The sequence below is a fragment of the Heterodontus francisci genome, chromosome 18 (genome assembly GCF_036365525.1).
Source record: "Heterodontus francisci isolate sHetFra1 chromosome 18, sHetFra1.hap1, whole genome shotgun sequence".
Lineage (NCBI taxonomy): Eukaryota > Metazoa > Chordata > Chondrichthyes > Heterodontiformes > Heterodontidae > Heterodontus > Heterodontus francisci.
In genome coordinates, this window is record NC_090388.1 from 2,832,162 (window position 1) to 2,849,231 (window position 17,070).

The following is a 17,070-nucleotide window of genomic DNA, read 5'->3' on the forward strand; positions in this document are numbered from 1 at the left end:
CATGCTTACTTTCAGCGACCGGTGCACAAGGACACCCAGGTCTTGCTGCACCTCCCCCTTTCCCAATCTAACACCATTCAGATAATAATCTGCCTTTCTGTTTTTGCCACCAACGTGGATAACCTCACATTTATCCACATTATACTGCATCTACCATGTATTTGCCCACTCACTCAACCTGTCCAAATCACACTGGAGCTTCTCTGCATCCTCCTCACAGCTCACACTCCCACCCAGCTTTGTGTCATCTGCAAACTTGGATATATTACATTTAATTCCATCATCTATATCATTAATATATATTGTGAATAGCTAGGGTCCTAGCACTGATCCCTGCGGTACCCCACTAGTCACTGCCTGCCACTTGGAAAAAGACCCGTTTATTCCTACTCTTTGTTTCCTGTCTGCCAACCAGTTCTCTATCCATGTCAGTACCTTACCCCCAATCCCATGCGCTTTAATTTTGCACGCTAATCTCTTATGTGGGACCTTATCGAAAGCCTTCTGAAAGTCCAAATACACCACATCCACCGGTTCCCCCTATTCTACTAGTCACATCCTCAAAAAATTCCAGTAGATTTGTCAAGCATGATTTCCCATTCATAAATCCATGTCGACTTTGTCCGATCCTGTCACTGTTTTCCACTTCGGCCGGCATGGACATGATGGGCTGAAGAGCCCATTTCTATGCTGTATAACTCCATGACTCTATGACCGTGGCCTTGACATCGTTCCTAAAATGTGGTGCCCAGAATTGGACAAAAAACTCCAGCTGAGGCCTAATCAGCGATTTGTCTCTGATTTTCAGAATTACAGCATGAGATCTGTGTTCTTTTCCTGTGTCTCATAGACAACCATTTGTGTATTAGAATCTCCTGCAATGATTTAATTTGATCTATGGGTCATTTCACATGTCCTCACTACCGATGAAACCTTATCAGAGGTTATAACTATCTGAAAGATGGAAGAGGCTTTTACTGATACCATATTTTTATTTCCAGATTTTTTTGAAATTGAATTGAAATTCTCAAACTGCCCATGAGGGGATTTGAGATTCTCCAGATTATTAATCCAGTAATTTAACTGGGTGGAAAATTAGGCATGCTCATTATGGGTGTGAATTTCCTATGTGCATGATCCCAAAGTGGGGGATATGGGAAGAGGAAATCCTTCCTCTGTAACTGCAGTAAAACAGCTTCCCCTTTCTCTGTTTAACTCTTTCTTGCAGGAGTCAGAATTAACTGAACTGAGAGAAACTATTGAAATGCTGAAAACACAAAACTCTGCAGCTCAAGAGGCCATCCAGGGTGCGTTGAATGGCCCAGATCACACAAACAAAGGTACAGACTATGAAAATATGTAGCGTGCAGCAACATTAGAAAGAGGAGGAGGCCATTCGGCCCCTCAAGTCTGCTCTGCCATTCAGTCAGATCATGACTGATCAGTACCTGAATTCCATTTACCAACCTTTGCTCCGTATCCTTTGATACCCTTACCCAACAAAAATCTATCTCAGACTTGACAATTTCAGTTGTCCCCCAGCATGCACAGCCTTTACTGGGGTGGGGAGAGAGTTTCAGTTTTCCACTACCTTTAGTGTGAAAAAGTGCTACCTGATGTCACTCCTGAATGGTCTAGCTCTAATTTTAACCCTTGTTCTGGACTCCCCTCACCAGAGGAAATAGTTCCTCCATATCTTCCCCAACAAATTCCTGTATCAATTTAAACAATTTGATCAGATCCACCCCTCAATCTTCTGTACTGAAGATAATCCAAGCCAAGTTTATGCAAGTTATCCTCATAATTTAACCCTCTGAACCTCGGTATCGTTCTGGTGAATCTGAAAATTTCCACTACACGTTCAGGATCAGCATCTACCCTATTGAATCATTTTAACAATTTTAAACACAATTTACCACTTGTAGATGATTAACAAAAGTAATCTTCACTGGAATAAATGTGGCCTCCGCCAGGATCACTAATCCTCTTGAAAACTAATACTTGGCGTTTGGCATTTTTCTCTTGGCTGTGAATCTGAGATTGAAAACTACGCCTGTGTATAAATAGTTTCTCTGTTCTTAGTGGTATGGTTGAGGGACTCTGTCAGACGCAGTATTTCCAGAAATGGCCAGATTGTAGAATCAGCCTTGTGGTTGGATTTGTAACAGATACTGCAAAGGAAACAACAACTTGCATTTGTGTAGCATCTTTAACACAGTAAAACATCCCAAGGTGCTTCACAGGAGGGGTTATCAAACAAAATTTCACACTGAGCCACATAGGGCGGCGCAGTGGTTAGCACCGCAGCCTCACAGCTCCAGCGACCCGGGTTCAATTCTGGGTTCTCCCTGTGTCTGCGTGGGTTTCCTCCAGGTGCTCCGGTTTCCTCCCACAAGCCAAAAGACTTGCAGGTTGGTAGGTAAATTGGCCATTATAAATTGCCCCTAGTATAGGTAGGTGGTAGGGAAATATAGGGACAGGTGGGGATGTGGTAGGAATATGGGATTAGTGTAGGATTAGTATATATGGGTGGTTGATGGTCGGCACAGACTCGGTGGGCCGAAGGGCCTGTTTCAGTGCTGTATCTCTAAACTAAACTAAACTAAGGAGATATTAGGACAGGTGACCAAAAGCTTGGTCAAAGAGGTAAGTTTTAAAGAGCGTCTTAAAAGAGGAGCGAGAGAGAGGCAGAGAGGTTAAGGGAGGGCATACCAAAGCTAAGGGACCAGCAGCTAAAGACTTCCCTTCTCTCCTTCAGTTTCACTGTACTGTTAGGCCTTGATATTCTAACCCTCTCTCCGCTCCCTCCAACTTTCCCAAAATTGTCCCAGTATCAGAGCACCTGAATTGTGGTGCTCCGGGTCATCTGAAAACCTCCAGCCCCAGCTGCAGTTTGACTGCTTGACCTGGGAAAGGAGGTCAAACCCATTGTCACCAACTCCCCAATCAGAGGAAATAGTCTTTCCTTATTCACTCCAAGAGTCTTCATCATTTTAGTAACCTTAATTAAATCTTCTCTTAGCCTTCAGTGGGAATAATACCGGTATGTTTAGTTTAGTTTAGAGATACAGCACTGAAACAGGCCCTTCAGCCCACCGAGTCTGTGCCGAACATCAACCACCCATTTATACTAATCCTACACTAATTTCATATTCTTACCACATCCCAACCTGTCCCTAAATTTTTCCCTACCAACTACCTATACTCGGGGCAATTGCTAATGGCCAAATTACCTATCAATCTCAAGTCTCTCCTCATAACAATAATTTCCCATTCCTGCCATCATCCTGGTCATCTAAGACTTTGATATCCTTTCTATAATGGGGTATCTAAAACAATGCACAGTATTCAAACCACAGCCTAACTAATGTATCGGATAAATTCACCAGTAATTCTTTACTCTTCTACTCTATGCCTCTGTTTATGAAACCCAAAGTAAATAATACAATTACTATTTAACATTTCAGGTTAATGATCTTTCAATGTTAACTCTGTTTCTCTCTCCACAGATTCTGCCCGACCTGCTGACTATTTCCAACAGTTTTTATTTCAGATTTACAGTCGTCTGCAGTATTTTGCTTTTGCACTACAATGATTAGGGGTCCTTTGAATTTTCCCCTCTAGTTTCTGCTAAAGTGAAAATATGTCATTCTGCACATTTTTCCTCCTATCAACCTGCTTTGAAGTGAAAATTCATCACATGTCCTCCCATTCATACTTTATTTGTATTGGCACCACCAACCCCTTGTTAGTCCTCACTTCCCTCAACCTCTTCCTCCTCCTAATGGACAGGCATATAAAACTAGACCTTGACATCACATGATAAATACTTCCTGTTACAACCAGGTGAGAAGGGGTCTAGGGGTTCCCTCTCAGCCTTTGCATGGTTTAACCGTAACAAGGTTTAATTTTAGAAACACCGTGTTTTTAGCTCCCCTCAGTGAATCCTCATTCACTGCTCCAATTGTAAGGCAAAAAAATCAGACAGGTTTCCTTAGATTTAAACAAGAAAGATGGAAGTTTATTAATCTTAAAACTCTAATCTGGTTAACGACTACGAATATGCAATGTGACCACGTTAGCATGCAAACATGATAAACACACACGCAGATAGAGACAGAAAAAGTAGAAAAAAATAAAGGGGAAAAGTTTGAGGTAATATATAATTCCAGTCCTTAGAGTCCAATGCTGAGTCTTTGGTTGCCGGTCAATCCTGCTGTTCGCTGGGGCCCAGTTCACACTTCACCTTGTTTCAATGTCGGAGTCTTTTCTCTCTTGAGGTTTACATGTCTTTCGTGGGTCTGGTGACTTGGGAGAAAGCGAGAGGGGCTTGCTTGTTCCGGTTTCAGTTGCAAACTGCCTTCTCAATTCAAACTGTCCTGTGTCTCATTCAAAACCTGGACCAGCCGGTTAGTCATGTGACCAGTCCTGTCTTTGTGTACTGTATCATCTTAGTCCCCAGAATGCTCTTCCTTACACCTTCAATGTCAGGTGATCAAAATCCATTTGGGTCAATTGGACCAGGGAGTAGTCCTTTGTCTCCACAAGCATCGTCTCTCAGTATGCAAATATCCTGCAGTCAATGGTCTGGTGATCACTTTAACAAGTCATTTTTTCACTCCAGCAACAGTTTAAATTCAATGTTCATATGACAAACTTAATATCCCCCATTCTTGTCAGGTGGGGGTCTGCATGACACTTCCTGATTCATCCCATCTTTTATTTGTTCGTACCATGATGGTGGCTCCACCATTGGCTTTTACCCTTTGGCCCTTGCCTTCAGTTTGTCAATAAAAGAAACTCTTACAATGTTCAGAATGTGAATCTTTTATCTTGGTAGACATGCGGATTAGAAGACAACATTCATCAGACAGTGTTTCAAGTATCAACAGTGCAACCAGCCATTCAAGTATCGGGAGTGCAAATGATATAGATTCAAAGAAAAAGAAGAAGAAGCAGAGTTGGGTAGGTTTGATTATTTCAGTATAAATTTGTAGTGAAAAGCTTGGGAGTGCGTGCATTTGAAGAGTTTTCTAAACTATATATATGCTCAAAATCTGACAAAATAAAAGAGCAACATGTCGATTTGTTCAAGAATACATATGATGATTAGATTGTTGAAGAGTGAGCAAAGCTACTTGCTTTGAATGCTTTCTGTTCATTTCCCTTTGGACAGGAGTTCATTAACCCTTTCAGCAGTGCACCAAAAATAAACCAAGGTTGACCGTAGTCAGCTTTGGTGTTGAAGACCATCATCACTAAATTCAAACGTGCAGCAAAGTCCTAATATTACAGAATAATTGCTAATTCCTCTAGCCAACTTAATGAATAAATATAACCTTGATCAGTGGAACTGTCACCATCGCCTATTTGATACAGTAAAAGAAAGAAAGCATCTCCATCGCACCAATCATGAACTCAGAATATCCCAAAGTATTTTTTGATGTGCAGTCACTGTTGTCATGTAGGGAGCGCTACTGATCCAACAGTGGATTAATAACCCAAAAGATCATGAGTTTAAATTCAAATGTGGAAAGTTGCAAATTGAATTCAATAAATTTTGGTAATTTTTGACCTTGGCACCAAACAAATGGTCATGAAAGTTTCCTGATTGTTGACTAGTTCACTAATATCCTTCAGCAAAGGGAATCTTCCCCCCCAACCCTAGTCTGATGTTTAGGTGACTGAGGTCTCAAACTGTGTGATTGATTCACGATGCCCTCAGAGGTGTCCCAGCAAACCACCCAGTCAGAATGCGTTCCAGAAAAAAAAACTTCTCCTCACCTCCCCTCCAGGTCTTTTGCCCAATTACCTTAAATCCATGGTTACCAATCCTCCTTCCAGTGGCAATAGTTTCTCCTTATTTTCTTGATCTAGCGTGTTCATGATTTTGAACAGTTCTATTAAACGGCCCTTTAGTCTTTTCTGCTCCAAAGAGAACAATCCTAGCTTTTCTCAAACCTACATCTCTTTAAAGGTGGGAATTCAGTAGAAAATCCTTTGGAATTCTGGGTTTTATACATACTGGCATCAACTACAAAAGCAAGGAAATAATGTTGAGGTTGGAGAATCATAGAATCACAGAAACCTACAGCACAGAAGGAGGCCATTCAGCCCATTGTGCCTGTGCTGCCTCTTTGAAAGGGCAGTCATACTTAGTCCCACAGCCCTGCTAATGTCCATACCCCTGTAAGTTCCTCATCCTCAAGAACCTGTCCAACTCCCTTTTACAATTATTTACGGAATCAGCTTCCACCACCTTTACAGGTAGAACATTCCAGATCCCCCATCTTCTTCACAATCCTTCTCTATGGCACTTTGTTGAATACCTTCCAACAGTCCACATATACAACATCTACTGCACTATCTTGATCAAACTTCTCTGGTACCTCATCAAAGATTTACCTTTAACAAATCTGTGCGGGCTCTCTTTGATTAAGCCATGCCTTTCCAAATGAAAGTTTGTTTTATCCCGGATAATGAATTCCACTAATTTTCCCACCACTGAGGAAGACATTGATTAGGTCCTTGTAGGAGTATCACATGCACTTTGTGCATCTTGTTATCTCATTGATATTAGAGCCATGGAAGGCTTGTAAGATTTATTCGTGTGGTAATAGAAATGAGGTTACAGTTATGAAGAGTGGGTTGCAAATCTTTAGGTTGATTCACTTGTACAGAGAAGGCTCAATGGGGATATAAAAGAGGTTTTCAAAATTATGCAGGTTTGCTTTGACTGGTTGGTGAATGAGCAATGAGGAGACACAGACAGAGAATTCTCAATAGGAGAACCAAGGGGGAGGTTAGAGGATTTTGTTCATGTAGCTGCTTATTAGAATACACAGTGCTTTACCATAAATGGCTTTTGAGGCAGACCTATGGCATTGCTTACAAGGGCATTGTATTCAAAAAGGAAATATATAGAAAGACATGGGGGAAGAGCAGGAAATGGGATTGGAGTAGCTATCTACATTTGAAGAGTTGGTTCTGGCATAGACATGATGAGCTGAATGGCCTCCTGTAATCCCTATGATTGCACGTGCCTGCTCCTGATGATACAGGCACACAGTATTATAGCTAAGCTGTAGTGACAGGTGTGCAGAAGTCCTGCTCTATATGTGATCTTTAGATCCTGTCTATTAACATTCATTCCCCACCGCATTGGAACAACAGCATCAATGAGCGAAGGAGAGCTTCATTCTACCAGAGAACTCCATTTGTGTAGCACCTTTAACCTGGTATAGACATCAGCAGTGGCTCAGTGGACAGTGCTTTTTGCCGAAGTCAGAAGGTTGTGGTTTCAAGTCCCACTCCAGAGACTTCCAAGCTAACACTCCTGAGGGAGTGCTGCACTGTCAGAGGTGCTGCCTTTTGAATCAGAGATGTTATAGCAAGGCCATCTCAGGTGGATGTAAAAGATTCCATGGCATCTTTAACCCTTAACCAATGCCAGTAATGTAGGTTATTCTGACATTTAAGAGCAAGGATTTGCACAGAGCCAAAGGACAACAGACAAAAGCTGTGGATTGAACAGAGAGGTCACAGTCCGACCTGCACTTCAAACAATGCTGTTTGTGGGATCTTACTTTGCACAAAATCCCAACATTATAACAGTAGCCACATTTCAAAAGTACTTCACTGGTTGTAAGAGCATAAGAAATAGGAACAGGTGTAGGCCATACGGCCCTTCGAACCTGCTCCACCATTCAATACGATCATGGCTGATCTTCTGCCTCAACTCCACTTTCACGCCTGCTCCCCATATCCTTTAGTGCCCAAAAATCTGTCGCTTTCCACTGTGAATATCCTCATTGACTGAGCATCCACACCTCTCTTGGGTAAAGAATTCCAAAGATATACAACCCTTTGAATGAAGAGATTTCTCCATATCTCAGTCCTAAATGGCCAAGCCATTATTCTGAGACTGTGCCTTCTAGTCCTAGACTCTGCAGCCAGGGCCAAACAACCTCTCAGCATCTCCCCTGTCAAACCCTCGAAGAATTTTATAGGTTTCAATGGGATCACCTCTCATTCTTCTGAACTCCAGAAATTGCCGCTTTGGATACCCTGAGGACATGAAAGGTGCTATTTAAATGCAAGTTCTTTCTTTAAACTGTTCCAAGTAGCTTAACTGAGGGATTGTCGGAGAGTTGACTGAAAACAAGCTTGAAAAGGTGGGTTTGGAGAAGACTTTTAAAGGTCGGGTCATGGGAGAGGGAATTCTGCAGGTTACACCTGGGCAGCTGAAAGATCTGCAATGAATGCTGGCAAACTGGGGAGACACAGGGGGAGCATAGAATCATAGAATCTCACAGCACAGAAGGGGGCCATTTGGCCCATCATGCCTGTGCAGGCTCTTTAAAAGAGCTATTCAATTAGTCCCACTCGTCTGCTGTATCCCCATATCTTTGCAAATTAGTCCTTGTAGGCCACAGGCTTGGCTTTAGGGCTGTAGGAGGTGGTAGAGGGAAGGATAGGGAGCTGTGAGACCAGGGAGTGCCATAGAAACACAGATAAGGGAACTGGCGAGGAAATGGGATTGGAATAGATAGCTTCAGTTAGAGGGCTAGCACTGAAACAGGCACAGTGAACTGAATGACCTCTTCTAGATGCTTCTAAAGGATATTTGCTCTGCAGATTAATTTTTAGAGAAAATGCAAAAAGAACAATTAAGTCGTTCAGTAGTACAGAATTTGAGTATTGCTGAAAATAGAGACTTTTCGTCTTGCATTCATCAGGACAATCCACAAGAATAACCAATGTAAGGGAAAACAATTTTTGCATCCCAAAAAAATTTGAACTACAGGGTGAAGCAAGCTGTTTCACGCTGCTACTATGTTGTAGCAACAGGTAAGGTGTTCGCCACTAACCGGATGCTGTCATTGAGCCAAAAAAAATGTCCTAACACACAAATGAGTAATGTGATATATGAAGTTCAATGCCAGTGTGATGCTAGGTATATAAGCTATACATTAAAGACTGGCAGATCATACCAAACAACATGGTCCTTCTGCTGTTCGCAACAGGCAATGTACGGGCCGTACCCAACCAGCCCGTGCTTGCAAAACTCAAAAGACAGCGTCCAACATTAAATGTGATTCTGCAATTGGACAGCATTTGCTAAAACATCCACAGTGTGCTAAAAATTACGCTGACAAACAATTTAAGAATATCAGTAGGGCTTGCAGTGTGGTGCATTTGCGCATACAGGAAGCTACATATATTAATACACCGGGCCCTGTTCTTTGCAGACAGAAAGAATATGTACAAACATTGCGCCTACTTCAGCTGAACAAAATAAGTGACAGCCACTCGCTGGTTCATTCCTTAGGGCAATGCCTTGACCAATCAGAGTCAAGCTGCCTGGTTTAAATGTCAAACAAAGCTTGGCAGTTACTGTCAGTCACCATAAACTGGTGCATTCTCCATGGCAACGCCTCTACCAATCAGAGTTCACTTGCCAACCAGTCAGCACTCTCTTCTCATGTAGTATATGTTGTTGTTTTCCCCTACATTGGTTATTCTTGTGGATTGTCCTGATGAGTGCAAGATGAAAAGCTTCGACAACATGTCTCTATTTTCAGCAATACTAAAGAATAATTTATTCAAGGCAGAAAGATGCATATGTAATCTTTCCCTTTGGTGCTAAAATTGTGCAGTAATAATTGTTCCCTGACGATTCACACCTGGTACTGCGATTAATAATTTTGCTTTTTTAAAGTTTCAAGAATGTTTTTATCCTCTGACTTCTAATTCCTCCTTTTTTCATTACAACTATAAGGTGAACAGTAAAGGAAGCAAGGTGAATATGCAGTGTACTTTGACTGAGCATGTAATGGTTAACCGATGTTATACTCCAGCATGGGTTGCCCACATTACGATAGTAATGATGCTTAATTCAGAGGAAGAATGGCTTTCCCTGCTTTGCATTGCCTCCTCTATTGACCGTTCCTTTACCTGCTTCCACTGGCTGCATTGAGCTCCAATGTGGGCCCAGCTCTGTTCCTTTTATCACACACCCACCCCCACAACATTCCCATCACTTAGTTAAAATGTGCAGTTGCTTTTATCGGCCAGAAAACAAGAACCAATCACCATTTCACTAATGTCAGTTTCAAAGTTGCCACTGGCCCCGTGTTAAGTATATTTTGAGCAGAAACAGCTGTGCTTCCTCAATAGTTTGCATCCCATTAAGGTGTAGTGGATACAAGAACAAACACATGTAACTAACAAATAAAACACAAAGTGCTGGAAATACTCAGCAGGTCTGGCAGCATCTGTAGAGAGAGAAACAGAGTTAACGTTTCAGGTCAATGACCTGTAGACACTGACCAACTGAAAAACATGTAAAATACAATCCTGATACGAGCAAACTATTACTGAGTCCCTGCATCGCGCTTGACAGATTTACTGATACTTAACGCCTGTCGCAAACATACTGCAGATTCCCATGACCTTTTGTATGTAAAAGTTCCTCCTCAAATTGCTCCCGAACTGCCTAGCTGCAATTCTTGTGTTATGTCCCCTTGTTCTTGATTCCCCCATGAGAGGAAATAGTTTCTCCACATCTACCTTATCGAATCCTTCTAAACACTTCAGTCAGATCACCCTCAATCCTCAAAACTAAAGGGAATACAAGGCAAGTTTAAGCAACCTGTCCTTGTAATTTAACCCTCTATGCAGTGGATTATTCTGATGAATCGTGGATAAGATGGGGCAGATACAGACAAATTCTTTCCTCTGGTGGGGAAATCAAGAACGAGGGGACAGAATGTTAAAATTAGAGTTCGGCCATTTAGGAGCCATTCTTGCACATAACCTGCAGTCAGTTTAATCTAGTGCTTGAATCTTTAGTTGTGGCATTGATGTAACAGATTGTAACCCACTGGATCACGAATGCTGCTTCCTTGAAGCGCGTTCAGTGCAGTGAAATATTACTTTGGTTTATTAAAGGAAACCATTTAATTTAAAATGAGGGTCTGTGAGCTGATGTCCTGACCAGCAGTCCCTGCAGGAACTCCTCAACGGGAGCGTACGATTGAGGGACAGTCAACCCTTTGGGAGCAAATCTTTCTGTATTAATTATGCCCTGCTAACGCAAAATGGCAGGAATGCGAGTTTTTTTGAAAAGTGTAATCTCGTTGAATTCAATTGGAAAAGCATAGCCAGTTTTGGGGAATCTAGAAGAGCCATCCTTTATTGCTTCCCAATTAACGGATATAAATTACAACATACTCGGGCGTTCCAAGTTCGAAGCATGCTGCATTCGCGCAAATGGGGGAAGCGGTTTAACCCTTTCCTCGGGTTGATTTTCTAACTTTGTATTTCCACCGACCAGCCTTTTGAGCTGGGACATGCACTAGAAATTCAATTGCTGGTCATGGTTCACCGGGGCAGATTTGCAGAATTCCTCATGCGCTCTCCCGGCAAGTGTAGCTCCCCAGCGGGAGGATAAGATCAGAAAGATAGCTCCTGATCTTTCTCATCCTCCTGACTGACTGTACTGGCTAGCTCTTTGTGAAGCCACTCTTTGCAAGAGAATTGTTTAAATCGAATGACATAGAATGCACAGCACAGGAACAGACCATTCGGCACAAGTGATTTGTGCCGTAGTTTATATTCCATCCAATCCTGCTCCCACCTTAATTCATCTAAAATCCTATCAGCAGGGTAGGTGATGATGTAGTGGTATTGTCACTGGACTAGAAACCCAGAGACCCAGGGTATTGTTCTGGGGATAAAAACAAAATACTGCAGATGCTGGAAATCTGAAATAAAAACAAAGCGCTGGGAAGACTCAGCAGGTCTGACAACATCTGTGGAGAAAGAAGCAGAGTTAACGTTTCAGGTCTGTGACCATTCATCAGAACACCAAGGTATTGTTCTGGGGACATGGGTTTGAATCCCACCACAGCTGAATAAATATCTGGAATTGAAAGCTAGTCTAACGATGGCCATGAATCGATTGTTGTAAAAACCAATCTGGTTCACGAATGTACTTTAAAGAATCTGCTGTCCTTACCTGGTCTGCAAATGACTCCAGACCCACAGCAATGTGGTTAACTCTTACATGCCCTCTGAAATGGCCTAACAAGCCACTCAGTTGTATCAAACCACTACAAAGTCAATAAGGAATGAAACCGGACGGACCACCCGGCATCAACCTAGGCACTGGAAATGACAACGGCAAACCCAGCCCTGTCGACCCTGCAAAGTCCTCCTTACTAACATCTGGGGGCTTGTGCGATAATTGGGAGAGCTGTCCCACAGACTAGTCAAGCAACAGCCTGACATAGTCATACTCACGGAATCATACCTTACAGACAATGTCCATGACACCACCATCACCATCTCTGGGTATGTCCTGTCCCACCGGCAGGACAGACCCACCAGAGGTGGCGGCACAGTGGTATACAGTCGGGACGGAGATGCCCTGGGAGCCCTCAACATCAACTCCAGACTCCATGAATTCTCATGGCATCAGGTCAAACATGGGCAAGGAAACCTCCTGCTGATTACCACTTAACGCCCTCCCTCAGCCGATGAATCAGTACTCCTCCATGTTGAACACCACTTGGGGGAAGCATTGAGGGTGGCGAGGACATAGAATGTACTCTGGGTGGGGGACTTCAATGTCCATCACTTAGAGTGGCTCGGTAGCACCATTGCTGGCCGAGTCCTAAAGGACATAATTGCTAGACTGGGCCTGCAGCAGGTGGTGAGGGAAAAACATACTTGACCTCGTCCTGCTGCAGATGTATTTGCAGTACTGGTTGGAGTGATCAGCACACAGTCCTTCTGGAGACGCAGTCCCATCTTCACATTGACGATACCCTCCATCGTGTTGTGTGCCACTACCACTGTGCTAATGGGATAGATTTTGAATAGATCTAGCAATGCAAAACTGAGCATCCATGAGACGCTGTGGGCCATCAGCAGAAGAAGAATCAGATCTAAGTCCTGCGGTCCTGCCACATCCAATCATGAATGATGGTGGACAATTAAACAACAAACTGGAGGAGGTGGCTCCACAAATATCCCCATCCTCAATGATGGGGGAGCCCAGCACATCAGTGCAAAAGATAAGGCTGAAACATTTGCAGCAATCTTCAGCCAGTAGTGCCGAGTTGATGATCCATCTCGGCCTCCCCCTAATGTCCCCAGCATCACAGATGCTAGACTTCAGCCAATTCAATTCACTCAACGTGGTATCAAGAAATGACTGAAAGCACTGGATACTGCAAAGGCTATGGGCCCTGACAATATTCCGGCAATAGTACTGAAGACCTGTGCTCCAGAACTTGCTGCACCCCTAGCCAAGCTGTTCCAGTACAGCTACAACACTGGCATCTACCCGGCAATGTGGAAAATTGCCCAGGTATGTCCTGTCCACAAAAAGCAGGACAAATCCAACCCAGCCAAATACCACCCCATCAGCCTTTTTAAAAATTAATTCATGGGATGTGGGCGTCGCTGGCCAGGCCAGCATTTATTGCCCATCCCTAATTGCCCTTGAGAAGGTGGTGGTGAGCTGCCTTCTTGAACCGCTGCAGTCCATGTGGGGTAGGTACACCCACAGTGCTGTTAGGAAGGGAGTTCCAGGATTTTGACCCAGCGACAGTGAAGGAACGGCGATGTAGTTCCAAGTCAGGATGGTGTGTGACTTGGAGAGGAACTTGCAGGCGGTGTGTTCTCATGTATGTGCTGCCCTTGTCCTTTTAGTTGGTAGAGGTCGCGGGTTTGGAAGGTGCTGTCTAAGGAGCCTTGGTGCATTGCTGAAGCGCATCTTGTAGATGGTACACACTGCTGCCACTGTGCGTCGTTGGTGGAGGGAGTGAATGTTTGTAAATGGGGTGCCAATCAAGCAGGCTGGTTTGTCCTGGATGGTGTTGAGCTTCTTGAGTGTTGTTGGAGCTGCACCCATCCAGGCAAGTGGAGAGTATTCCATCACACTCCTGACTTGTGCCTTGTAGATGGTGGACAGGATTTGGGGAGTCAGAAGGTGAGTTACCCGCCTCAGGAATCCTAGCCTCTGACCTGCTCTTGTAGCCATGGTATTTATATGGCTACTCCTGTTCAGTTTCTGGTCAATGGTAGCCCCTAGGATGTTGATAGTGGGGGATTCAGCGATGGTAATGGTGTTGAATGTCAAGGGGAGATGGTTAGATTCTCTCTTGTTGGAGATGGTCATTGCCTGTCATTTGTGTGGCGCGAATGTTACTTGCCACTTATCAGCCCAAGCCTGGATATTGTCCAGGTCTTGCTGCATTTCTACACACACTGCTTCAGTATCTGAGGAGTCACGAATGGTGCTGAACATTGTGCAATCATCTGCGAACATCCCCACTTCTGACCTTATGATTGAAGGAAGGTCATTGATGAAGCAGCTGAAGATGGTTGGGCCTAGAACACTACCCTGAGGAACTCCTGCAGTGATGTCCTGGAGCTCAGATGATTGATCTCCAACAACCACAACCATCTCCCTTTGCACTAGGTATGACTCCAGACAGCAGAGGGCTTTCCCCCTGATTCCCATTGACCCTAGTTTTGCCAGGGCTCCTTGATGCCATACTCGGTCAAATGCTGCCTTGATGTCAAGGGCAGTCACTCTCACCTCACCTCTTGATTAGAGAGATACAGCACTGAAACAGGCCCTTCGGCCCACCGAGTCTGTGCTGAACATCAACCACCCATTTATACTAATCCTACACTAATCCTACACTAATCCCATATTCCTACCAAACATCCCCACCTGTCCCTATATTTCCCTACCACCTACCTATACTAGTGACAATTTATAATGGCCAATTTACCTATCAACCTGCAAGTCTTTTGGCTTGTGGGAGGAAACCGGAGCACCCGGAGAAAACCCACACAGACACAGGGAGAACTTGTAAGCTCCACACAGGCAGTACCCGGAATCGAACCTGGGTCCCTGGAGCTGTGAGGCTGCAGTGCTAACCACAGCGCCACTGTGCCGCCCAGAGCTCTTTTGTCCATGTTTGAACCAAGGTTGTAATGAGGTCAGGAGCTGAGTGGCCCTGGCAGAACCCAAACTGAGCGTCACTGAGCAGGTTGTTGCTAAGCAAGTGCCGCTTGATGGCACTGTTGATGACACCTTCCATCACTTTACTGATGATTGAGAGTAGGCTGATGGGGCGGTAATTGGCCGGGTTGGACTTCTCCAGCTTTTTGTGTACAGGACATACCCGGAATATTTTCCACATTACAGGATAGATGCCAGTGTTGTAGCTGTACTGGAACAGCTTGGCTAGGGGCGCGGCAAGTTCTGGAGCACAGGTCTTCAGTACTATTGCCGGAATATTGTCAGGGCCCATAGCTTTTGCAGTATCCAGTGCCTTCAGTCGTTTCTTGATATCACGTGGAGTGAATCGAATTGGCTGAAATCTGGCATCTGTGATGCTGGGGACTTCAGGAGGGGCCCGAGATGGATCATCAACTCGGCACTTCTGGCTGAAGATTGTTGCAAATGCTTCTGCCTTATCTTTCGCACTGATGTGCTGGGCTCCCCCATCATTGAGGATGGGGATATTTGTGGAGCCACCTCCTCCAGTTAGTTGTTTAATTGTCCACCACCATTCTCGGTTGGATGTGGCAGGACTGCAGAGCTTAGATCTGAGCCTACTCTCAATCATCAGTAAAGTGATGGAAGGTGTCATCAACAGTACCATCAAGTGGCACTTGCTTCGCAATAACCTGCTCAGTGACGTTCAGTTTAGGTTCCGCCAGGGCCACTCAGCTCCTGACCTCATTACAGCCTTGGTTCAAACATGGACAAAAGAGCTGAACTCAAGAGGTGAGGTGAGAGTGACTGCCCTTGACATCAAGGCAACATTTGACCGAGTATGGTATCAAGGAGCCCAAGCAATACGGGAGTCAATGGGAATCGGAGGAAAACTTTCCGCTAGTTGGAGTCATACCTAGCGCAAAGGAAGATGGTTGTGGTTTGTGGAGGGCAATCGTTTCAGCTCCAGGACATCACTGCAGGAGTTCCTCAGGGTAGTATCCTAAACCCAACCATCTTCAGCTGCGTCATCAATGACCTTCCTTCAATCATAAGGTCAGAAGTGGGGGATGTTCGCTGATGATTGCACAATGTTCAGCACCATTCACGACTCCTCAGATACTGAAGCAACCTGTGTCAATATGCAGCAAGACTTGGACAATATCCAGGCTTGGGCTGATAAGTGGAAAGTAACATTTGCTCCACACAAGTGCCAGGCAATGACCATCTCCAACAAGAGAGAATCTAACCATCTCCCCTCGACATTCAATGTCTTTACGATCGCTGAATCCCCCACGATCAACATCCAAGGGGTTACCATTGACCAGAAACTGAACTGGAGTAGCCATATAAATACTGTGGCTACAAGAGCAGGTCAGAGGCTAGGAATCCTGCAGCGAGTAACTCACCTCCTGACTGCCCAAAGTCTGTCCACCATCTACAAGGTGCAAGTCAGGAGTTGATGGAATACTCTGCACTTGCCTGGATGGGTGCAGCTCCAACAACACTCAAGAAGCTCAACACCATTTTGGACAAAGCAGCCCGCTTGATTGGCACCCCATCTACAAAAACATTCACTCCCTCCAATGTGTACCATCTAAAAGATGCACTGTAGTAATGTAACAAGGCTCCTTAGACAGTACCTTCCAAAACTGACCTCTACGCCCGAGCAGGACAAGGGCAGTAGATGCCTGGTAACACCACCACCTGCAAGTTCCCCTCCAAGTCACACACCATCCTGACTTGGAACTATATCGCCGTTCCTTCACTGTCCCTGGGTCAAAATCCTGGAACTCCCTTCCTAACAGCACTGTGGGTGTACCTACCCCACATGGACTGCAGTGGTTCAAGAAGGCAGCTCACCACCACCTTCTCAAGGGCAATTAGGGATGGGCAACAAATGCTGGCCTGGCCAGTGATGCCCATGAACAAATAAAAAAAAGCATAGCCTTCTATTCCTTTCCAATGTCAGGAAAGCATGTAAAATTACCTGGTGAGGACCATTAAAACTACACTATTTAATTGGCTTGCCCCTAAAGTCAAAG

At 44.3% G+C, this 17,070-nt stretch overlaps 1 protein-coding gene across 5 annotated transcripts in view; it reads left to right on the forward strand.

Moving 5' to 3' along the window:
• The window catches only part of nav3 (neuron navigator 3), a 361,431-nt gene that overhangs the window by 263,824 nt on the left and 80,537 nt on the right, over positions 1 to 17,070 (forward strand). For all 5 annotated transcript variants that reach the window (XM_068050100.1, XM_068050098.1, XM_068050099.1 and 2 more), the window contains 2 exons: positions 1,229 to 1,340; positions 4,841 to 4,965. In XM_068050100.1, coding sequence (XP_067906201.1) covers positions 1,229 to 1,340; positions 4,841 to 4,965 — 237 coding nt within the window. The remainder of the gene's footprint in view (positions 1 to 1,228; positions 1,341 to 4,840; positions 4,966 to 17,070) is intronic.